The 23,872-nt window shown below is 44.4% G+C and overlaps 1 protein-coding gene across 1 annotated transcript in view; it reads right to left on the bottom strand.

Annotated features, from left to right (window-relative positions):
- Positions 1 to 1,063: 1,063 nt before the first annotated feature.
- LOC135544950 (actin-binding LIM protein 3-like) overlaps positions 1,064 to 23,872 on the bottom strand; it is a 113,480-nt gene continuing 90,671 nt past the window's right edge. The window contains exons 11-26 of the mRNA XM_064972638.1: positions 21,106 to 21,177; positions 18,438 to 18,547; positions 18,194 to 18,236; positions 17,870 to 17,893; positions 14,549 to 14,678; positions 13,928 to 14,026; positions 12,816 to 12,866; positions 8,908 to 9,036; positions 7,585 to 7,658; positions 7,185 to 7,353; positions 3,335 to 3,364; positions 3,040 to 3,092; positions 2,745 to 2,814; positions 2,623 to 2,630; positions 1,585 to 1,665; positions 1,064 to 1,418 (exon numbers count right to left, since the gene is read on the bottom strand). Of these exons, the coding sequence (XP_064828710.1) occupies positions 1,305 to 1,418; positions 1,585 to 1,665; positions 2,623 to 2,630; positions 2,745 to 2,814; positions 3,040 to 3,092; positions 3,335 to 3,364; positions 7,185 to 7,353; positions 7,585 to 7,658; positions 8,908 to 9,036; positions 12,816 to 12,866; positions 13,928 to 14,026; positions 14,549 to 14,678; positions 17,870 to 17,893; positions 18,194 to 18,236; positions 18,438 to 18,547; positions 21,106 to 21,177 (1,257 nt within the window). The 3' untranslated portion in view covers positions 1,064 to 1,304. The remainder of the gene's footprint in view (positions 1,419 to 1,584; positions 1,666 to 2,622; positions 2,631 to 2,744; positions 2,815 to 3,039; positions 3,093 to 3,334; positions 3,365 to 7,184; positions 7,354 to 7,584; positions 7,659 to 8,907; positions 9,037 to 12,815; positions 12,867 to 13,927; positions 14,027 to 14,548; positions 14,679 to 17,869; positions 17,894 to 18,193; positions 18,237 to 18,437; positions 18,548 to 21,105; positions 21,178 to 23,872) is intronic.

The following is a 23,872-nucleotide window of genomic DNA, read 5'->3' as shown; positions in this document are numbered from 1 at the left end:
TATTTTCATGATGTAATACAAATATAGGTATGATGTCATTAAAATATTTGTATGATGTCATTAAAAGATGGGTATGATGCCATTAGAAGATGGCTGCCAGCATCACTGTAAACCAAAAGGTGATAAAGTGAAAGAAGAAAAAGGGAAAGGAGAAATGATCATCAGTAAGCACCATTTCAAAAACTAAAACAAAAGCATTGTTTGTTCATTCGTCCATCCATCCATTCATCTATTCAATCACTCTGATAAAGTGGTGTAAATGATATCTACATTCTAGTCATTCAGTTTGCTGGTGCTGCACACTAACAGTTTATAAAATAATCCACAATCGTAAGGCAAAGCCAAAAGTCTCCTGACCTCTGTGTCTCTCCCTCTGTCTCTCTCTCTGGACCCTGTGGGGAGCGTTTAGTTCAGTCTGTGGCAGTGAGATTACACATTCCCCTCGCTTCCTCTGTCTTTCTGCCTGTTTGCCTGTCTGCTTGTCTGTCTCTCTCTCTCTCTGTATGTCTGTCTTTCTGTAGCAACACTCTCATTCTGCTGTAAATTCTCTCTCTCTCTATCGCTCTCTATCTCTGTTTTCATTAACAGTCTCTCTCTCACTCTCTCGCTTTTCTCTCTCTGTTATCATTAAGTCTCTCCTCTCTCTCTCTCTCTGATTTCATTCAGTCTCTCTCTCTTTCTCTCTCTCTATCTCTGTTTTCATTAACAGTCTGTCTCTCTTTCTATCTATCTCTGTTGTCATTAACAGTCTGTCTCTCTTTCTATCTATCTCTGTTGTCATTAACAGTCTGTCTCTCTCTATCTCTGCTTTCATTCAGTCTCTCTCTCTCTTTCTCTCTCTCTATCTCTGTTTTCATTAACAGTCTGTCTCTCTCTATCTATCTCTGCTTTCATTAACAGTCTCTCTCTCACTCTCTCTCTTTCTCTCTGCTTTCATTAACAGTCTCTCTCTCACTCTCTCTCTTTCTCTCTGTTTTCATTAAGTCTCTCTCTCTCACTCTCTCTCTGATTTCATTCACAATCTCTCTCTCTCTCTCTCTCTCTCTCTCTCTCTCTGTCTGTTTTCATTAACAGTCTGTCTCTCTCTCTATCTATCTCTGTTGTCATTAACAGTCTGTCTCTCTCTCTCTATCTATCTCTGTTGTCATTAACAGTCTGTCTCTCTCTCTCTATCTATCTCTGTTGTCATTAACAGTCTGTCTCTCTCGCTCTATCTATCTCTGTTGTCATTAACAGTCTGTCTTTCTTTAATTAGAACAGTTTCTCTTTCTCAATTTCCTCTAATTGTCTCTCTCTCTCCATGGTTAGAAGAGTCGGGCCTGTTTCTTCATTTCATTCCTCTTCCAGAGAGCCAGCCGGTCAAACTCTGCCACAGTCATCCCAAACACCTGTAGGAACTCCTCGGGACTCAGATGACGCTGGAAGACAGAGAAACACAGGGAGACACTGTAGTATGGCTCATGTAGACTATGTGGATAATGTCTGGAATAGTGACCTTTAACGTTTCGTAAGGATAGGAGGCGACATTGAACAGATTATTTAATGGAAAATCAACCACCAAACTAAGCCAGATCTTAACCTCACCTCTAGTCTGGCTCTGTCCACATCTTTAGGCACTCGGTGTCGCCCCCTGGTGGTCACGATCAGCGCTTCATACGGGTAAACCTGCAACAGACAGGTCAGATAGAGTTAGAAGATATATGTAGTCAACAGGGTTGGGGTCAAATCAGGAAGTACACTTAAATTCCAATTCCTATTCTGATAATACTTGGAATTTCATGGAACTTCCTGAATTGATTAAAGTGAAATGGAACTGACCCCAAACCACGTGAGATGAAAAGCTTCAGCAGATGTCTCAGTCATAAAACAGCTGTTTTCTTTGTAATCACAGCATGGAAACCCATTGTATGGAACATAGCAGAGATGTTCTATAGAATGAGATGATTATTGGCGGCCCTTCCATTTACTCTCTCTCATCAAGTCTCTCTTAACCTCTCCTCATACGGACTGGAAGCAGCATTTGGAATTTGTGACACAAAGTTTATCGAAAGGTCAGGATGGGCTGAGAGAAATGTCCAGTGACCTCTTGCCCCGGAAGCTCTTTGTTATGCCAGTACATGTCCAGTACATGTCCAGTACATGCATTCTTCCTTCCTCTCTCCCTTGAAGAGAAAATTCCTAATCTGACATAGCTGGGTGAAAGCAATTTCTTAAAGTTATTAATTTGTGTTAGATCAGTGATTACTTCAAGGAAGGGAGGAGTAAAGGGTGTGTTTATAATGTATTCAAAAAGGGCCCAGGTCCTGAGTGTGGAAAATGCCCTGTGACCTACAGTAAGACCCTTTGACGAGGGCAGCTTAGGGCAGGATGCCATAACTCTACTGCTGCTTCCTCTGGTAGGGTCATTGAGCCAGGAGTGAGAGAGAGCAGCTATACTGTCCTATAGTGTTCTATTGCCTTTGTATGAACAAACCCCAGTCTTTGTGATCCAGTAGGAATTGTCTCTCTCCCCACCAGTGGTTCCTCACACACCACTTAGAGGACAGTCTTACATCCTTCTGACTATTGTAGCCTGCTGCTTGACAGTCCGCTCCACTTTACAATCAACTTTCAGACCCTTACCTTGTATTCTGTAGAAGAGAAAAACAGGAAAAATACCTGATTACAATCATGCAATAAGGAAACACCACAATGTTATAAATGTATTGAGACCTGAACACAGGGTAGTTATACAGCCCTCCTACCTCTGGTTCCCCAGTTGACTTCACTGCTGCTGTCATACTGTTGGTAGTAGTCTGCGGCTGCACTCTGGGGCTGCAGGGATACACATAGAGACCTGTTAGTGATGCTACAGCTGTGTTTGTCAAGTAATCGTCCATGACAACTAGGAGGTCAACTTGAATTACAGCCATCTACAGTATGTAAATAATTTTTGGTTGCTGTCTCCAAGAAATAGGTCTCTCTGTCAAAAGATACATTAATCTCAATAGATTTGAACATAACTGTATAAAAAAAGAATAGTATAGTGTTGGTGGTCACCCTGTTGACACTGTTCCGCCTGTATCCTGGTAGAGAGGCTGATTTGTACGAATCTAGAAAACATGAATGCAACCAATCAATCCAGTTAATTTATAAAGCCCATTTTACAGAAGTTGTCATACTTGCTTTACAGTTGGGGGTCATATATACATGTCAAAATATCAGAGCAGGTCAGGAAAGAGAAGCATGACCACCTGAATGTGACTTCATGTCTCTCTCATCAATGTACAGTAGAGGGCGATGTTTACAAACATATAAATTTCATGTATGTAATGCTGTTTAATGTTGTACTCACCATTGTCTAGGCTGTAATTGGATTGAGGAGCTGAAAGAGAGAAAGGAGAGAACAGGATTACTGAAAGAGTGAGAGAGAAAGAGAGAGACAGAGAGAGAACAAGAAAACAAGGGAATCAAACAAGCTACGCGTCAGTATAGAGATAAAGTAGTGTCGCAATTCAACGACTCAGACACGAGAGGTATGTGGCAGGGTCAACAGTCAATCACAGACCACAAAAAGAAAACCAGCCCCGTCGCGGACCACAATGTCCTGCTCCCAAACAAACTAAACAACTTCTTTGCTCGCTTTGAGGTCAATACAATGCCAACGACACAGCCTGCTACCAAAACCTGCGGTCTCTCCTTCCCCCCTCAGCCAACGGAAGTAAAGCATTTAAACATGTTAACCCTCGCAAGGCTGCCGGCCCAGACGGCATCCCTAGCCGTGTTCTCAGAGCGCAGACCAGCTAGCTGGGGTGTTTACGGACATATTCAATCAATCCTTGTTCCAGTTCCCAAGAAAGCTAAGGTAACTGAACTAAATGACTATCACCCCGTAGCACTCACCTCCGTCATCATGAAGTGCTTCGAGAGACTAGTCAAGCATCATATCAACTCCACCCTACCTGACACCCTAGACCCACTCTAATTTGCATACCGCCCCAATAGGTCCACAGATGACGCAATCGCAATCACACTGTCCTAACCCACCTGGACAAGAGGACTACCTATGTAAGAATGCTGTTCATCGACTACAGCTCAGCATTTAACACCATAGTACCCTCCAAACTCGTCATTAATCTCGAGACCCTGGGTCTCGATCCCGCCCTGTGCACCTGGGTCCTGGACTACCTGACGAGCCGCCCCCAGGTGGTGAGGGTAGGAAACAACATCTCCACCCCGCTGATCCTCAACACTGGGGCCCCACAAGGGTGCGTTCTGAGCCCTCTCCTGTACTCCCTGTTCACCCATGACTGCGTGGCCATGCACGCCTCCAACTCAATCATCAAGTTTGCAGACGATACTACAGTGGTAGGCCTGATCACCAAGAATGACGATGAAGGCCTACAGGGAGGAGGTGAGGGATGAGATTGTAAAAATGTTTTTAAAAAATGCAGCAACTGCTTGCTTGCGGAGAACAACAGGGGTGAAGTAGCTACTCTTAGCAAACAAGTAGCGAACCTACACAAGCTACAGGGAACCCACAGCAAATCTTTTTCTTCCACCCCAGTAGCTGGACGCCGCTCTGGTCTGATGGAAGTTTCGCCGCAGTGTTGGCTCTCCACAGCCAGCTGGCCGATGCTCAGCAGGGTTTCATGCCAGAAGGGATCTCCCCCTTCCCTGGAGAACGGAGCTGTTCCCGACCCAACCAACCAGCCATGGAGGTACGTCACTCGCCATGGAATTCGAAGAAGGCGTCCTCTGGCAACGTGGTCTCCATGGAGATGTTGAGTGCGGAACTGACACAGATCAGAAACGGCTTTTTCCAGAGGTTCCGGCGCCTTCGTCCTTGGTGGCTTCCCAATCAAGATTGGATCCGGAGGTAGCTGTGTCTTCGTCCTCGGTTCTGCCTCCCTCTCTGGTGGCTTCTACCTCGGGTTCAGATCCTCGGAGCTCCAGTCCGTGAGGCTGCCTGAGAGACCGGACCATTCAACAATCGGCAGATCTACGGTGAGAAACATCTCGGTCCCCAAGGCAATAACCCTGCGCTTGTCACGCCCTGATCTGTTTCACCTGTCTTTGTGATTGTCTCCACCCACCTCCAGGTGTGACCTGTTTTCCTCATTAGTCCCTGGGTACTTATTCCTGTGTTCACTGCTTGTCTGTTGCCAGTTCATCTTGTTTGTCAAGTCAACCAGTGTGTTTTTCCCAGTCTCCTGCTTTTTCCTTCTCACTGTTTTTTTCTAGTCTCCCAGTTGTGACCCTTGCCCGTCTGGATTCTGAACCCGCCTGCCTGACCATTCTGCCTGCCCTGACCTCAAGCCAGCCTGCCACTCTGTACCTTCTGGAATTTGACCTGGTTTTGATATTTTGCCTGTCCACGACCATTCTCTTGCCTACCCCTTGGAATATAATAAATATCAGAGATGAACCATCTGCCTCCCGTGTCTAAATCTGGGTCTTGCCTTGTGCACTTATAGTGCTACCCAGGAGCACGAGTACAGGACATAACAAGGTTGCTTCTGACTGTTCTACCACAGATGCCGGGAGCTGACACTGTCGTAGTCCATGTGGGGTCAAACGACATCAGGAGGGCTAGCTCGGAACATTTGACAATGGATTTTAAAGAACTGATTTTAGCATTAAAAGACCAGGGTGTTTACAAACAGCACAGGAATGAAATCAACACATATTGATCACATCTTTACTAATGCTGCAGATTTGCTTTAAAGCAGTATCCAAATCTATAGGATGTAATGATCACAATATAATATCCATATCTAGGAAAACCAAAGTTACAAAGGCTGGGCCTAATATAGTGTGTAAGAGGTTACACAGGAAGTTTTGTAATGATTCATATGTTGATGATGTAAAGAATGTTTGCTGGTTTGTGGTGTGTAATGAGGAGCAACCAAACGCTGCACTTGACACATTTATGAAACTACTTGTTTACAGTTATTAATAAGCACTGATTGGATTTTTAAACATCATGCATCACAGACAATATCTTTGCAGTTTTGTCAGAGTATTTTCTATCCAAAGCTGTCAATTATACGCACCTATTAAGAAAATGACTGTAAAAACTGTTTGATTGTATAGTTTGTATAGTTTGTATAGTTGAGAGGGATGAGGCAAAAGGTATGGCAATTAAGTCTGGCAGCCCAACTGATTGGCAAATGTACTGCAAATGAAGAAATCAGGTGACTAAACTAAATAAAAATAAACTACACAATGTAACAAAGATAAATGATAGAAAAACGATAGCAAAAACCTTTGGCGCATCGTAGATGTCATTTTAGGAAAAAAAGCCAACGTGGCTCCTTCAATTATTGAATCAGATGGCTCATTCATCACAATGCCCACTGATATTGCAAACTACTTGAATGACTTTTTCATTGGCAAGATTTGCAAACTTAGGGATGACATGCCAGCAACAAATGCGAACACTACACATCCAAGTATATAGGACCGAATTATGAAAGACAATAATTGTACTTCTGAATTCCGTAAAGTCAGTGTGGAAGAGGTGAACAAATCATTGTTGTCTATCATTATGACAAGCCACCGGGTTCTGACAGCCTGGATGGAAAATGACTGAGGATAATAGCAGACGATATTGCCACTCCTATTTGCCACATCTTCAATTTAAGCCGACTAGAGAGAGTGTGCCCTCAGGCCTAGAGGGAAGCTAAAATCATTCCACTATCTAAGAATAGTAAAGCCCCCTTTACTCGCTCAAATAGCCGACCAATCAGCCTGTTACCAACCCTTAGTAAACTTCTGTAAAAAATGGTGTTTTACCAGATTCAATGCTATTTCACAGTAAACAAATTTCAGCATGCTTATAGGGAAGGATGCTCAACAAGCACAGCACTTAAACAAATGACTGATGATTGGCTAAGAGAAATTGATGAAAAAATGATTGTGGGGGGTGTCTTGACTTCTGTGCAGCTTTTGACATTATCGATCATAGTCTGCTGCTGGAAAAACACAACATAACACACACACACACACAAACACTCACTTTCACACACACACGCGCACAAACACGCACACACACACACACACACACACACACACACACACACACACACACACACACACACACACACACACACACACACACACACACACACACACACACACACACACACGCACACACACACACGTGCACACACACACTCTCACTCTCACAGACACAGACGTACAGCCATTAACAGTACTGTTGTAGCCGGTGCTGTTGTAGCTGACAGTGGTGAGAGTCTCCTTGCTGCCGCTGCGGGAGTTCCGAGTGCTGCCCCAAGGGTCGTTGTCATAGCAACCAGATCTAGCTTTCATCTCCTCCTTTAGGATCATCCTCCCTATACCACTCTGAATCTGAGAGAGAGATAGAGAGAGAGAGAGAGAGAGAAGGCAGGGGTAGGGAGAGGTAGGGGGAGAGGGAAATAGAGAGAGCGAGAAGGAGAGAGAGAAAGTTGAAGAGAATAAATAAAAAACATTATCCTACAAATCTTCCACAAATTTGTAAGCAGAGTAAATATGGAATAATGAGAGAAGGGGAGAAAGGGGAGGTGGGGGAGAGGGATAGAGGGGGAGAGAGAGTCTCACTCTTTGAAGACTGCTGTGACTCCAGCTCTCTTCATCTCCTCCAGTAGAGTACCTTCTTCTAGGAGTATAGAGAACTGGGGAAAGAGAGAGAGAGAGAGAGAGAGAGAGAGAGAGAGAGAGAGAGAGAGAGAGAGAGAGAGAGAGAGAGAGAGAGAGAGAGAGAGAGAGAGAGAGAGAGAAAGAATGAAAGAGAGGTAGACAGAGAGATCCTTAGAAATGGCTTACTCTCTGAAGACTGAGATATAGTAACCGATGGTAACAAAAAACAAGTAATGTGGTTGGTATTCACTGCAATGATGTCGTTCCCAAGGTATGTTAATCCTGATTAGCCAATGGGCTTTTCTGATTTTGCAGGAGTTTCATATTATTAGTTCAGCGCAAGACGACCCACCAAGGCAGCACTGAAAATGAGAGATTCCTTTTCACATGGCTAGCAGCTAGCAAGCCTTCTTTTGTTGGTTAAAAAAATCGGTGGAGAGAGAGTAGGGTGTAGGTTGTAGGTAATACCTTTAGAGGATATGGGATAGGGGTAGGAGTCAGACTCTGACTGTGTGTAGGGTTCCGGAGAGTAGGGTGTAGGGTGTAGGTTATACCTTTAGGGGATCTGGGATAGGGGTAGGAGTCAGACTCTGATTGTGTGTAGGGTTCTGGAGAGTAGGGTGTAGGGTGTCGTGTGTAGAGTTTAGGTTGTAGGTTATACCTTTAGGGGATCTGGGATAGGGGTAGGAGTCAGACTCTGACTGTGTGTAGGGTTCCGGAGAGTAGGGTGTAGGGTGTAGGTTATACCTTTAGGGGATCTGGGATAGGGGTAGGAGTCAGACTCTGACTGTGTGTAGGGTTCCGGAGAGTAGGGTGTAGGGTGTAGGGTGTAGGTTATACCTTTAGGGGATCTGGGATAGGGGTAGGAGTCAGACTCTGATTGTGTGTAGGGTTCTGGAGAGTAGGGTGTAGGTTGTAGGTTATACCTTTAGGGGATCTGGGATAGGGGTAGGAGTCAGACTCTGATTGTGTGTAGGGTTCTGGAGAGTAGGTTGTAGGGTGTCGGGTGTAGAGTTTAGGTTGTAGGTTATACCTTTAGGGGATCTGGGATAGGGGTAGGAGTCAGACTCTGATTGTGTGTAGGGTTCTGGAGAGTAGGGTGTAGGTTATACCTTTAGGGGATCTGGGATAGGGGTATGAGACAGACTCTGATTGTGTGTAGGGTTCTGGAGAGTAGGGTGTAGGGTGTAGGTTATACCTTTAGGGGATCAGGGATAGGGGTATGAGACAGACTCTGATTGTGTGTAGGGTTCTGGAGAGTAGGGTGTAGGGTGTAGGTTATACCTTTAGGGGATCTGGGATAGGGGTAGGAGTCAGACTCTGACTGTGTGTAGGATTCTGGAGAGTTGGTAGACAGTCTGGAGGATGTGATTAGATCTTCGCTGGTCCTGCTTTTGGTGGCTGGGAGATTGTCTGTGGAGAGATGAGTGGACTGTTAACACAATAACACAGTTTAGAGTTAGTGTGCATTCAAAATAAGCCCCTAATCCCTATATAGTGGGCATATAATGGTCCCTATGGACCATAGTTAAAGGTAGTGCACTATATAGGGAGTAGGGTACCATTTGAGACACAGTGATCCAACAGTGACCCAAAGGTCATACACAGGAAGATACCGTACTGGGAAAGAGAGTACAGGAAGTGTTATAGAAGGTATATTCTACATTATTTGTTTCAGTCCCAGTCCAAAGATTGATCTCAGAGAGATAGTCAGCTGGTACAGACAGATAGGTCAGTAGGTAGTCAGCTGGTACAGACAGACAGGTCAGTAGATAGTCAGCTGGTACAGACAGACAGGTCAGTAGATAGTCAGCTGGTACAGACAGACAGGTCAGTAGATAGTCAGCTGGTACAGACAGACAGGTCAGTAGATAGTCAGCTGGTACAGACAGACAGGTCAGTAGATAGTCAGCTGGTACAGACAGACAGGTCAGTAGATAGTCAGCTGGTACAGACAGACAGGTCAGTAGGTAGTCAGCTGGTACAGACAGACAGGTAAGTAGATAGTCAACTGGTACAGACAGACAGGTAAGTAGATAGTCAGCTGGTACAGACAGACAGGTAAGTAGATAGTCAGCTGGTACAGACCGACAGGTCAGTAGGTAGTCAGCTGGTACAGACAGACAGGTCAGTAGATAGTCAGCTGGTACAGACAGACAGGTCAGTAGATAGTCAGCTGGTACAGACAGACAGGTCAGTAGATAGTCAGCTGGTACAGACAGACAGGTCAGTAGGTAGTCAGCTGGTACAGACAGACAGGTCAGTAGATAGTCAGCTGGTACAGACAGACAGGTCAGTAGATAGTCAGCTGGTACAGACAGACAGGTCAGTAGGTAGTCAGCTGGTACAGACAGACAGGTCAGTAGATAGTCAGCTGGTAGACAGACAGGTCAGTAGTAGTCAGCTGGTACAGACAGACAGGTCAGTAGATAGTCAGCTGGTACAGACAGACAGGTAAGTAGATAGTCAGCTGGTACAGACAGACAGGTCAGTAGGTAGTCAGCTGGTACAGACAGACAGGTAAGTAGATAGTCAGCTGGTACAGACCAGTAGGTAGTCAGCTGTACAGACAGCTCAGGTCAGGGTCAGCTGGTACAGACAGGGATAGGTCAGCTGGTTGATGACAGGTAGTAGACACAGGGAGTGATCGGCTCTTACCCACACAGACAGAGACTAAACCCAGGTGTACAGCTGAGACAGAGGCAGCCCTGTTAGCCTGTTGTATGAGCTCAGGTCAGGGTCAGGGGATGGTATTGATGCTATTGAGAGGTAATACCCAGTCAATGACAGTCAATGGGATCCACATGCAGTGTAATGCCAGATTGATAGACAGGCATACAGACAGACAGACAGACAGACAGACAGACAGACAGACAGACAGACAGACAGTAAAGGACGGAGGTACTTACAGAGGTGAGTTAGTTCATCAGGGAAAAGTGAAGCAGAGGGAAGGAGGAAAGTGAATTAAAGTAATCAGAAACAATAAACAGAAAAGGGAGACATTATTGGCATCCCAAAAGGAACATGTTTACAATGTAGCAAATGAAACAAACTCACACCACGATAATACACATACACAGACACCACGATAACACACACACACACACACACACACACACACACACACACACACACACACACACACACACGCAATGACATGACATGCTTATCTACTGGTAAGATCCACTGTCTCCTGTTGGCTGAGAAGCGGAGGGGATAGAGGTCTTTATGCTCTGATTGGACTGTTGGCATGCAGATTGGACTGTTAAGATCCACTGATTGGACTGTTGGCTGAGAAGGGGAGACTGTTGGCTGAGAAGGGGAGGGATAGAGGGATTGGACTGTTGGCTGAGAATAGAGGTCTTTATGCTCTGATTGGACTGTTGGCTGAGAAGGGGAGGTCTTTATACTCTGGGATGGACTGTTGGCTGAGAAGGGGAGGGGATAGCAGTCTTTATACTCTGATTGGACTGTTGGCTGAGAAGGGGAGGGGATAGAGGTCTTTATACTCTGATTGGACTGTTGGCTGAGAAGGGGGGGAGGGTCTTTATACTCTGATTGGACTGTTGGCTGAGAAGGGGAGGGGATAGAGGTCTTTATACTCTGATTGGACTGTTGGCTGAGAAGGGGAGGGGATAGAAGTCTTTATACTCTGATTGGACTGTTGGCTGAGAAGGGGAGGGATAGAGTCTTTATACTCTGATTGGACTGTTTGAGAAGGGGAGGGGATAGTCTTTATACTCTGATTGGATTGGACTGTTGGACTGAGAAGGGGGGGAGCAGTCTTTATACTCTGATTGGACTGTTGGCTGAGAAGGGGAGGGGATAGCAGTCTTTATACTCTGATTGGACTGTTGGCTGAGAAGGGGAGGGGCAGTCGTTATACTCTGATTGGACTGTTGGCTGAGAAGGGGAGGGGATAGCAGTCTTTATACTCTGATTGGACTGTTGGCTGAGAAGGGGAGGGGTAGCAGTCGTTATACTCTGATTGGACTGTTGGCTGAGAAGGGGAGGGGATAGCAGTCTTTATACTCTGATTGGACTGTTGGCTGAGAAGGGGAGGGGATAGCAGTCTTTATACTCTGATTGGACTGTTGGCTGAGAAGGGGAGGGGATAGCAGTCTTTATACTCTGATTGGACTGTTGGCTGAGAAGGGGAGGGGATAGCAGTCTTTATACTCTGATTGGACTGTTGGCTGAGAAGGGGAGGGGATAGCAGTCTTTTTGAACAAACACAAATATGACATGTATCTGTATTCTGGTTACCTATATCATTTGAATATCCTGAATAACAATGTATATTATGAGACTATAACCCTTTACAGCTAGTGGTCTGGTATCATTCTACAATAGATGAGTGAAGCTGGCTCCCACTGTGGTCTCTAAAGAGACCTGAACTAACCCCTTCATCTACCACTGTGGTCCTGAACTAACCCTTCATCTACCACTGTGGTCCTGAACTAATCCTTCATCTACCACTGTGGTCCTGAACTAACCCTTCATCTACCACTGTGGTCCTGAACTAACCCTTCATCTACCACTGTGGTCCTGAACTAACCCTTCATCTACCACTGTGGTCCTGAACTAACCCTTCATCTACCACTGTGGTCCTGAACTAACCCTTCATCTACCACTGTGGTCCTGAACTAATCCTTCATCTACAACTGTGGTCCTGAACTAACCCTTCATCTACCACTGTGGTCCTGAACTAACCCTTCATCTACCACTGTGGTCCTGAACTAACCCTTCATCTACCACTGTGGTCCTGAACTAACCCTTCATCTACCACTGTGGACATGAACTAACCCTTCATCTACCACTGTGGACCTGAACTAACCCTTCATCTACCACTGGGGACATGAACTAACCCTTCATCTCATCTTATACTTATTTAATCTTCTTTCTGACACAAGCTAAAGTGCACACACACACACACACACACACACACACACACACACACACACACACACACACACACACACACACACACACACACACACACACACACACACACACACACACAAAAACACCGACAACAAAGGGCTTCTACACTGATAGGAAGACAGGCAGACTAAAGAGCAGTATAAAGAGCAGTAAGAGCACTATAAACAATTGGCTACAGAAAACATGAATCTAAACAATAAGTCCCAGGTAGGACAACGGCCAGGATAAGACAGGCTAGGCCACTGTACCCGTTCTCTTATAGATGGGAGGTTTGTGGTAGATGTTGGGTTCGCCTGAGGCTGGGGAAAGAGAGAGAAGGAGGGAGGGAGACAGAGAGAACAAGAGAAGGGAGAAGAGTGATGTGAAACATGGAGGAGTGAGGGAGGGAGACAGAGAGAACACGAGAAGGGAGAAGAGTGATGTGAAACATGGAGGAGTGAGGGAGGGAGACAGAGAACAAGAGAAGGGAGAAGAGTGAGAAACATGGAGGAGTGAGGGAGGAGACAGAGAGAACAAGAGAAGGGAGAAGAGATGTGAAACATGGAGGAGTGAGGGGGAGACAGAGAGAACAGAGAGAACATGGAGAGAAGGGAGAAGAGTGATGTGAAACATGGAGGAGTGAGGGAGGGAGACAGAGAGAACACGAGAAGGGAGAAGAGTGATGTGAAACATGGAGGAGTGAGGGAGGGAGACAGAGAGAACAAGAGAAGGGAGAAGAGTGATGTGAAACATGGAGGAGTGAGGGAGGGAGACAGAGAGAACAAGAGAAAGATGGATGGAGGAGTAGTGATGTGAAACATGGAGGAGTGAGGGAGGGAGACAGAGAGAACAAGAGAAGGGAGAAGAGTGATGTGAAACATGGAGGAGTGAGGGAGGGAGACAGAGAGAACAAGAGAAGGGAGAAGAGTGATGTGAAACATGGAGGAGTGAGGGAGGGAGACAGAGAGAACAAGAGAAGGGAGAAGAGTGATGTGAAACATGGAGGAGTGAGGGAGGGAGACAGAGAGAACAAGAGAAGGGAGAAGAGTGATGTGAAACATGGAGGAGTGAGGGAGGGAGACAGAGAGAACAAGAAAAGGGAGAAGAGTGATGTGAAACATGGAGGAGTGAGGGAGGGAGGGGTAGAATGAGGAAAAGGAAGAAGTACAAAGGGAAGCGCTGAACCGTATCATAGCGACCGTAGCTGATAACGAGAGAGTTTGAGGAAGTATAAAAATCGAGGAGGAGCAGAAGTGGAGAAGATGGAAGGATGAGGAGATGAAGAGAAGGCTGCGTTCCCAAATGACACCCTATTCCATATATATTGCGTCACTATAAAGAACAGGGGGCCATTTGGAACGCAGATGAAGTGTAGTCCTACCTGGTACATGGAAATGCTTGGGGGCGTGGTATGTGGTAGAAGAACTAGGCCGTCCCTCCAGCGAGCCGTAATAGGGCGAGCTCCTGCCACTCTCAGAGCCTGCAGCCAGCACTAGCCAATCACAGCAAAGGAAACATGAGCATGAAGAAATCCTTTGTCCTGCCCTCCAGTCCCTCCCAACCAATAATAACCAAAGGCAAAGATGATCAACAGCATCTGCCAGGCAATCACCTGAGCCAATTAGGTGCAGTATGCATTTCAACAGCATTGAGGAAAGGAATACTGCACCACATGAGCACAGGAAGCTAGGAGGAATGTTATAAGTCTCCTTCCCATTCTGATCACTGCCGTTGACTGCACTAACTGCTGTAAGTGAAACGGTGGAAGATCTATCCATTGCTTTTATGGTCAGTAGCCAGAAATGGAAGGAGATTGACAGGAAGAGGAGGAATGTATTTGCACAGCACTTTCAGAAACAGATTTATTCCAGAGTGTTAACAGCAACCCGAGGCTCGACCCTCTTGCTCTTTAATGCATTTCTAAAAAGCGCTACACAAATACGATTTAATTGATTGAACGCTTGATTGATTGGTTGATTGAGTGAGTGCATGTGTGACTCACCAGGGTGTCCATAGTGCTGCGGTGAGCAAGGCATTATGGGAGACATGGCTTGACGGCCGAAGAAGGGAGAATCCATGTAGCTGGGGCTGGAATACTGTCTCTGTTTCATGTCTACACTGTCATACAGCTTCTAGAGGGAGGGGAGAGAAAGAGAGGGAGACAGAGATAGAGAGATGGGAAAGGGAGAAGAGAGGGAGATATACAGGGAGTCTAACTATCTAACTATAACTAACTATCCACTTATCCAAAGGCAACTGATCGCAGAAATTATTCTTCATTCTGTTGGAAACATGGTTACTAACCTGAGAACAGAGAGTCCCAGGTGACTACAATACAACACAGTTACTAACCTGAGAACAGAGAGTCCCAGGTGACTACAAAACAACACAGTTACTAACCTGAGAACAGAGAGTCCCAGGTGACTACAAAACAACACAGTTACTAACCTGAGAACAGAGTCCCAGGTGACTACAAAACAACACAGTTACTAACCTGAGAACAGAGTCCCAGGTGACTACAAAACAACACAGTTACTAACCTGAGAACAGAGTCCCAGGTGACTGTAAAACAACACAGTTACTAACCTGAGAACAGAGTCCCAGGTGACTACAAAACAACACAGTTACTAACCTGAGAACAGAGAGTCCCAGGTGACTACAAAACAACACAGTTACTAACCTGAGAACAGAGTCCCAGGTGACTACAAAACAACACAGTTACTAACCTGAGAACAGAGAGTCCCAGGTGACTACAAAACAACACAGTTACTAACCTGAGAATAGAGAGTCCCAGGTGACTACAAAACAACACAGTTACTAACCTGAGAACAGAGTCCCAGGTGACTACAAAACAACACAGTTACTAACCTGAGAACAGAGTCCCAGGTGACTACAAAACAACACGGTTACTAACCTGAGAACAGAGTCCCAGGTGACTACAAAACAACACGGTTACTAACCTGAGAACAGAGTCCCAGGTGACTACAAAACAACACAGTTACTAACCTGAGAATAGAGTCCCAGGTGACTACAAAACAACACGGTTACTAACCTGAGAACAGAGAGTCCCAGGTGACTACAATACAACACAGTTACTAACCTGAGAACAGAGAGTCCCAGGTGACTACAAAACAACACAGTTACTAACCTGAGAACAGAGAGTCCCAGGTGACTACAAAACAACACAGTTACTAACCTGAGAACAGAGTCCCAGGTGACTACAAAACAACACAGTTACTAACCTGAGAACAGAGTCCCAGGTGACTACAAAACAACACAGTTACTAACCTGAGAACAGAGAGTCCCAGGTGACTACAAAACAACACAGTTACTAACCTGAGAACAGAGAGTCCCAGGTGACTACAAAACAACACAGTTACTAACCTGAGAACAGAGAGTCCCAGGTGACTACAATACAACACAGTTACTAACCTGAGAACAGAGAGTCCCAGGTGACTACAAAACAACACAGTTACTAACCTGAGAACAGAGAGTCCCAGGTGACTACAATACAACACAGTTACTAACCTGAGAACAGAGTCCCAGGTGACTACAAAAACACAGTTACTAACCTGAGAACAGAGAGTCCCAGGTGACTACAAAACAACACAGTTACTAACCTGAGAACAGAGTCCCAGGTGACTACAATACAACACAGTTACTAACCTGAGAACAGAGAGTCCCAGGTGACTACAAAACAACACAGTTACTAACCTGAGAACAGAGAGTCCCAGGTGACTACAAAACAACACAGTTACTAACCTGAGAACAGAGAGTCCCAGGTGACTACAAAACAACACGGTTACTAACCTGAGAACAGAGAGTCCCAGGTGACTACAAAACAACACAGTTACTAACCTGAGAACAGAGAGTCCCAGGTGACTACAAAACAACACAGTTACTAACCTGAGAACAGAGAGTCCCAGGTGACTACAAAACAACACAGTTACTAACCTGAGAACAGAGAGTCCCAGGTGACTACAAAACAACACAGTTACTAACCTGAGAACAGAGAGTCCCAGGTGACTACAAAACAACACGGTTACTAACCTGAGAACAGAGAGTCCCAGGTGACTACAAAACAACACAGTTACTAACCTGAGAACAGAGTCCCAGGTGACTACAAAACAACACAGTTACTAACCTGAGAACAGAGAGTCCCAGGTGACTACAAAACAACACAGTTACTAACCTGAGAACAGAGTCCCAGGTGACTACAAAACAACACAGTTACTAACCTGAGAACAGAGTCCCAGGTGACTACAAAACAACACAGTTACTAACCTGAGAACAGAGAGTCCCAGGTGACTACAAAACAACACAGTTACTAACCTGAGAACAGAGAGTCCCAGGTGACTACAAACAACACAGTTACTAACCTGAGAACAGAGAGTCCCAGGTGACTACAAAACAACACAGTTACTAACCTGAGAACAGAGAGTCCCAGGTGACTACAAAACAACACAGTTACTAACCTGAGAATAGAGAGTCCCAGGTGACTACAAAACAACACAGTTACTAACCTGAGAACAGAGAGTCCCAGGTGACTACAAAACAACACAGTTACTAACCTGAGAACAGAGAGTCCCAGGTGACTACAAAACAACACAGTTACTAACCTGAGAACAGAGTCCCAGGTGACTACAAAACAACACAGTTACTAACCTGAGAACAGAGTCCCAGGTGACTACAAAACAACACAGTTACTAACCTGAGAACAGAGTCCCAGGTGACTACAAAACAACACAGTTACTAACCTGAGAACAGAGTCCCAGGTGACTACAAAACAACACAGTTACTAACCTGAGAACAGAGTCCCAGGTGACTACAAAACAACACAGTTACTAACCTGAGAACAGAGTCCCAGGTGACTACAAAACAACACAGTTACTAACCTGAGAACAGAGTCCCAGGTGACTACAAAACAACACGGTTACTAACCTGAGAACAGAGAGTCCCAGGTGACTACAAAACAACACAGTTACTAACCTGAGAACAGAGTCCCAGGTGACTACAAAACAACACAGTTACTAACCTGAGAACAGAGAGTCCCAGGTGACTACAAAACAACACAGTTACTAACCTGAGAACAGAGAGTCCCAGGTGACTACAAAACAACACAGTTACTAACCTGAGAACAGAGAGTCCCAGGTGACTACAAAACAACACAGTTACTAACCTGAGAACAGAGAGTCCCAGGTGACTACAAAACAACACAGTTACTAACCTGAGAACAGAGAGTCCCAGGTGACTACAAAACAACACAGTTACTAACCTGAGAACAGAGAGTCCCAGGTGACTACAAAACAACACAGTTACTAACCTGAGAATAGAGAGTCCCAGGTGACTACAAAACAACACAGTTACTAACCTGAGAACAGAGTCCCAGGTGACTACAAAACAACACGGTTACTAACCTGAGAACAGAGAGTCCCAAGTGACTGAAAAAGAAATACATGAGAAAGAAATAAGGCAGAAGTCATTGTCTGAAGCATAATGGACCATTATCTCAACCGTGGAAATGGATTCAGTTCAGTCTACATTGACATCAAGTTTAGAAATATACAGTATTTGTCAGTGAATTTAGAGAAAATGTATAAGAAAATAACGTAGGTGTATTTCCTGATAGTTTCATAGCATGTAATACCTCTCCATAGCTGAAGGTCTCTATGTCATCTGAGGAGTATCTGGGGTAGGGCTGGGAGGATGAAATGGTAGGATGATTCTGTGGCTGGTAGGATGATATGGTAGGACGATTCTGTGGCTGGTAGGATGATATGGTAGGATGATTCTGTGGCTGGTAGGATGATATGGTAGGATGATTCTGTAGCTGGTAGGATGATATGGTAGGATGATTATGTGGCTGGTAGGATGATATATTAGGATGGTTCTGTTGCTGGTAGGATGATATGAGGTCAGGTGGCTGGACCTCATATATGGCCTTGACCTTAGGCAGTGCGGCAAAGTCCTTATAGTCTGGCATCACATTCTCCACCCTGGCCTGGGGTGGGACAGGACAGGACATGACACAGACACAGACACACACACACACACACACGCACGCACGCACACACGCACACACGCACACAAAGGAACAACCACACACACACACACAGGACATGTAAGACATTTACGCATGAAAACCCAATGACAGGGATAGCGTGCTGCAGACTGTAGAGCATGCTGACAGTACAAGCCCTACACTGACACAACACACACTGTACAGTGAACATGTGACTGACTGCTGACTATGTACTGCAGGGTCTGACAACTCCCTGAGATGACCTCCAGCACCACAAAGCAGTGAGAGAGAGAGTGAGTGAGAGAGAGAGAGAGAGCTTACTCTGTGTTTTGCAATCATCCATCACCCTGAGCAAAAAGGTCATGGATTACGAGGCCAGAGCTCAGAGAACAAACACTGTCTCTACGTGTGTTTATGTGCATGCATGTGTAATCTAATATTTCCAACAGCAGTAGTGACTGTACAGGACAGTTCAGAAAAGACTAGTTGCAGTCCAAACAGAGCACACAGTCACACACACACAGGCTGTGTTCCAACATAACAGACGGACATAACAAGAGGACCTCGGTAGCAGTGTAAGGTGAGGTCAGGTGTCAGGGTTCAGGGGTGAGTGATGAGTGGAGTATGAACCGGTGTCTCCTATCTGTATTGGGCAGGGCCACAGTGACAGTCACAATTATCTCTCCTTCCTCCCAAAGTGTGCACTTGTTCACTTCCCTTCACTGATTTAACATGGTCCATTCACACCTGCACAGTCGTGAAGAGGGCATGACAGTGCCTCTTCCCCCTCAGAAGATTTGGCACGGGCCCTCAGATCCTCAAAGAGTTATACAGCTGCACCATCGAGAGCATTTTGAGCTTTTTCATTTTGACTGGCTTTTTCACTGGAGCGCTCCATGCCATCCAGAACCTCTATATTATGGTAAATGCACCTGATGCCACTTTACCCTCCCTAATGACCGTTATTATCTAAGGTGTTACAGAGGGTGGTGTGGACTGCCCAGTACATCACTGGAGCTGAGCTCCATGCCATCCAGAACCTCTATATTAAGAGGTGTCAGAGTAAATATCTACCTCAATTACCTTGTTATTAATCCTGGCCTTAATGTAAATATCTACCTCAATTACCTTGTTATTAATATTACACCTTAATGTAAAATACCTCAATTACCTTGTTATTATCTATCCTGATGCCACTTTACCCTCCTTAATGTAAATATCTACCCAAACCTTGTTATTATCTACTGATCTATCCTACCTTGATGCCACTTTACCCTCCCTAATGTAAATATCTACCTCAATTACCTTGTTATTATCTATCCTGATGCCACTTTACCCTCCTTAATGTAAATATCTACCTCAATTACCTTGTTATTATCTATCCTGATGCCTAGTCAATTTACCCTCCTTAATGTAAATATCTACCTCAATTACCTTGTTATTATCTATCCTGATGCCACTTTACCCTCCTTAATGTAAATATCTACCTCAATTACCTTGTTATTATCTATCCTGATGCCACTTTACCCTCCTTAATGTAAATATCTACCTCAATTACCTTGTTATTATCTATCCTGATGCCACTTTACCCTCCTTAATGTAAATATCTACCTCAATTACCTTGTTATTATCTATCCTGATGCCACTTTACCCTCCTTAATGTAAATATCTACCTCAATTACCTTGTTATTATCTATCCTGATGTCACTTTACCCTCCTTAATGTAAATATCTACCTCAATTACCTTGTTATTATCTATCCTGATGCCACTTTACCCTCCTTAATGTAAATATCTACCTCAATTACCTTGTTATTATCTATCCTGATGCCTAGTCACTTTACCCTCCTTAATGTAAATATCTACCTCAATTACCTTGTTATTATCTATTCTGATGCCACGTTACCCTCCTTAATGTAAATATCTACCTCAATTACCTTGTTATTATCTATCCTGATGCCTAGTCACTTTACCCTCCTTAATGTAAATATCTACCTCAATTACCTTGTTATTATCACTTTACCCTCCTTAATGTAAATATCTACCTCAATTACCTTGTTATTATCTATCCTGATGCCACTTTACCCTCCTTAATGTAAATATCTACCTCAATTACCTTGTTATTATCTATCCTGATGCCACTTTACCCTCCTTAATGTAAATATCTACCTCAATTACCTTGTTATTATCTATCCTGATGCCACTTTACCCTCCTTAATGTAAATATCTACCTCAATTACCTTGTTATTATCTATCCTGATGCCTCGTCACTTTACCCACTTTACATCTCATGGTAAAGAATACATATAGTATTCATATTATGATAAATAATTCATTTGATTTAATAGTAAAATACATATGGTAGAGCTTTCCTCTTGCCCAGGTTTACACACATCCAAGTGTTCTAGATGGTGAATAGTGAACGAGTGCACATTTCAGGAGAAAATGGATTTGTCCATTGGGTTTTTATATTCAAAGCTAGTGAGCTCTGAAGGTTGGGTGGAGGTAGAGGAAGATTGGCAAGGGATTGGTTACTCACACAGATGACACGGCTGGGAGAGCCAATTGACGAGCCCGGTGGAGAGATGGAGGTCTCTGACAGACGTCTGTGCTGTGGGAAGAAAGAAAAGAAAGAGAGGAAGGAGTGTAAGAAAGAGAAACATTCCAGATGACGTGAGAAAAGTTTGTATTTTGTATTTATTAAAGATCCCCATTAGTTCTGTCAAGGCATCAGCTACTCTCCCTGGGGTTTATTAAGGATCCCCATTACTTCTGCCAAGGCATCAGCTACTCTCCCAGGGGTTTATTAAGGAACCCCATTAGTTCTGTCAAGGCATCAGCTACTCTCCCTGGTGTTTATTAACCTATTAAATCTATGGGGGCGCTATTTCATTTTTGGATAAAAAGATGTGCCCGTTTTAAGCGCAATATTTTGTCACAAAAAGATGCTCGACGATGCATATAATTGATAGCTTTGGAAAGAAAACACTCTGAGGTTTCCAGAACTGCAAAGATATTGTCTGTGAGTGCCCCAGAACAGGAGCTACAAGCAAAACCAAGATGAAACTGCAACCAGGAAATGAGCAGGATTTTTGAGGCTCTGTTTTTCATTGTCTCCTTATATGGCTGTGAATGCGACAGGAATGAGCCTGCCCTATCTATCGTTGCCCCAAGTGTCTGCAGCATTGTGACGTATTTGTAAGCATATCATTGGAAGATTGACCATAAGAGACTACATTTGCCAGGTGTCCGCCCGGTGTCCTCCGTCGAAATTGTTGCGTCATTTTCAGCTGCTGGTATTTTTCCATGGGATTCTGAGACGAAAGCAGGCTTCCACGAACGGCATATCAATGAAGAGATATGTGAAAAAACACCTTGAGGATTGATTCTAAACAACGTTTGCCATGTTTCGGTCGATATTATGGAGTTAATTTGGAAAAAGTTTGACGTTTTGGTGACTGAATTTTCGGTTCGTTTCGGTAGCCAAATGTGATGTACAAAACGGAGTGATTTCTCCTACACAAAGATTCTTTCAGGAAAAACTGAACATTTGCTATGTAACTGAGAGTTTCCTCATTGAAAACATCCGAAGTTCTTCAAAGGTAAATGATTTTATTTATTTGGTTTTCTGGTTTTTGTGAAAATGTTGCGTGCTAAATGCTACGCTAAATGCTAAGCTAGCTAGCAATACTCTTACACAAATGCTTGATTTTCTATGGTTCAAAAGCATATTTTGAAAATCTGAGATGACAGTGTTGTTAAGAAAAGGCTAAGCTTGAGAGCAGGCATATTTATTTCATTTAATTTGCGATTTTCAGAAATCGTTAACATTGCGTTATGGTAATGAGCCTGAGGCTGTATTCACGATCCCGGATCCGGGATGGGTAGTATCAAGAGGTTTTAAGGATCCCCATTAGTTCTGTCAAGGCATCAGCTACTCTCCCAGGGGTTTATTATGGATCCCCATTAGTTCTGCCAAGGCATCAGCTACTCTCCCTGGGGTTTATTAAGGATCCCCATTAGTTCTGTCAAGGCATCAGCTACTCTCCCAGGGGTTTATTATGGATCCCCATTAGTTCTGCCAAGGCATCAGCTACTCTCCCTTGGGTTTATTAAGGATCCCCATTAGTTCTGTCAAGGCATCAGCTACTCTCCATGGGGTTTATTAAGGATCCCCATTAGTTCTGCCAAGGCATCAGCTACTCTCCCTGGGGTTTATTAAGGATCCCCATTAGTTCTGCCAAGGCTTCAGCTACTCTCCCTGGGGTTTATTAAGGATCCCCATTAGTTCTGCCAAGGCATCAGCTACTCTCCCTGGGGTTTATTATGGATCCCCATTAGTTCTGCCAAGGCATCAGCTACTCTCCCTGGGGTTTATTATGGATCCCCATTAGTTCTGCCAAGGCAGCAGCTACTCTCCCTGGGGTTTATTAAGGATCCCCATTAGTTCTGCCAAGACACCAGCTACTCTCCCTGGGGTTTATTAAGGATCCCCATTACTTCCTGCCAAGGCAGCAGCTACTCTTCCTTTGGATTTATTATGGATCCCATTAGTTCTGCCAAGGCAGCAGCTACTCTTCCTTTGGATTTAATATGGATCCCATTAGTTCTGCCAAAGCAGCAGCTACTCTTCCTTTGGATTTATTATGGATCCCATTAGTTCTGCCAAGGCAGCAGCTACTCTATCTTTGGATTTAATATGGATCCCATTAGTTCTGCCAAGGCAGCAGCTACTCTTCCTTTGGATTTTATATGGATCCCATTAGTTCTGCCAAAGCAGCAGCTACTCTTCCTTTGGATTTAATATGGATCCCATTAGTTCTGCCAAGGCAGCAGCTACTCTTCCTTTGGATTTTATATGGATCCCATTAGTTCTGCCAAAGCAGCAGCTACTCTTCCTTTGGATTTAATATGGATCCCATTAGTTCTGCCAAGGCAGCAGCTACTCTTCCTTTGGATTTAATATGGATCCCATTAGTTCTGCCAAGGCAGAAGCTACTCTTCCTTTGGATTTATTATGGATCCCATTAGTTCTGCCAAGGCAGCAGCTACTCTTCCTTTGGATTTAATATGGATCCCATTAGTTCTGCCAAAGCAGCAGCTACTCTTCCTTTGGATTTATTATGGATCCCATTAGTTCTGCCAAGGCAGCAGCTACTTTACCTTTGGATTTAATATGGATCCCATTAGTTCTGCCAAGGCAGCAGCTACTCTTCCTTTGGATTTTATATGGATCCCATTCGTTCTGCCAAAGCAGCAGCTACTCTTCCTTTGGATTTAATATGGATCCCATTAGTTCTGCCAAG

The sequence above is a fragment of the Oncorhynchus masou genome, chromosome 9, assembly GCF_036934945.1.
Source record: "Oncorhynchus masou masou isolate Uvic2021 chromosome 9, UVic_Omas_1.1, whole genome shotgun sequence".
Classification (NCBI taxonomy): Eukaryota; Metazoa; Chordata; class Actinopteri; order Salmoniformes; family Salmonidae; genus Oncorhynchus; species Oncorhynchus masou.
The sequence above is the reverse complement of the archived record's forward strand: the minus strand, read 5'-3'. Positions and strand labels throughout refer to the sequence as shown.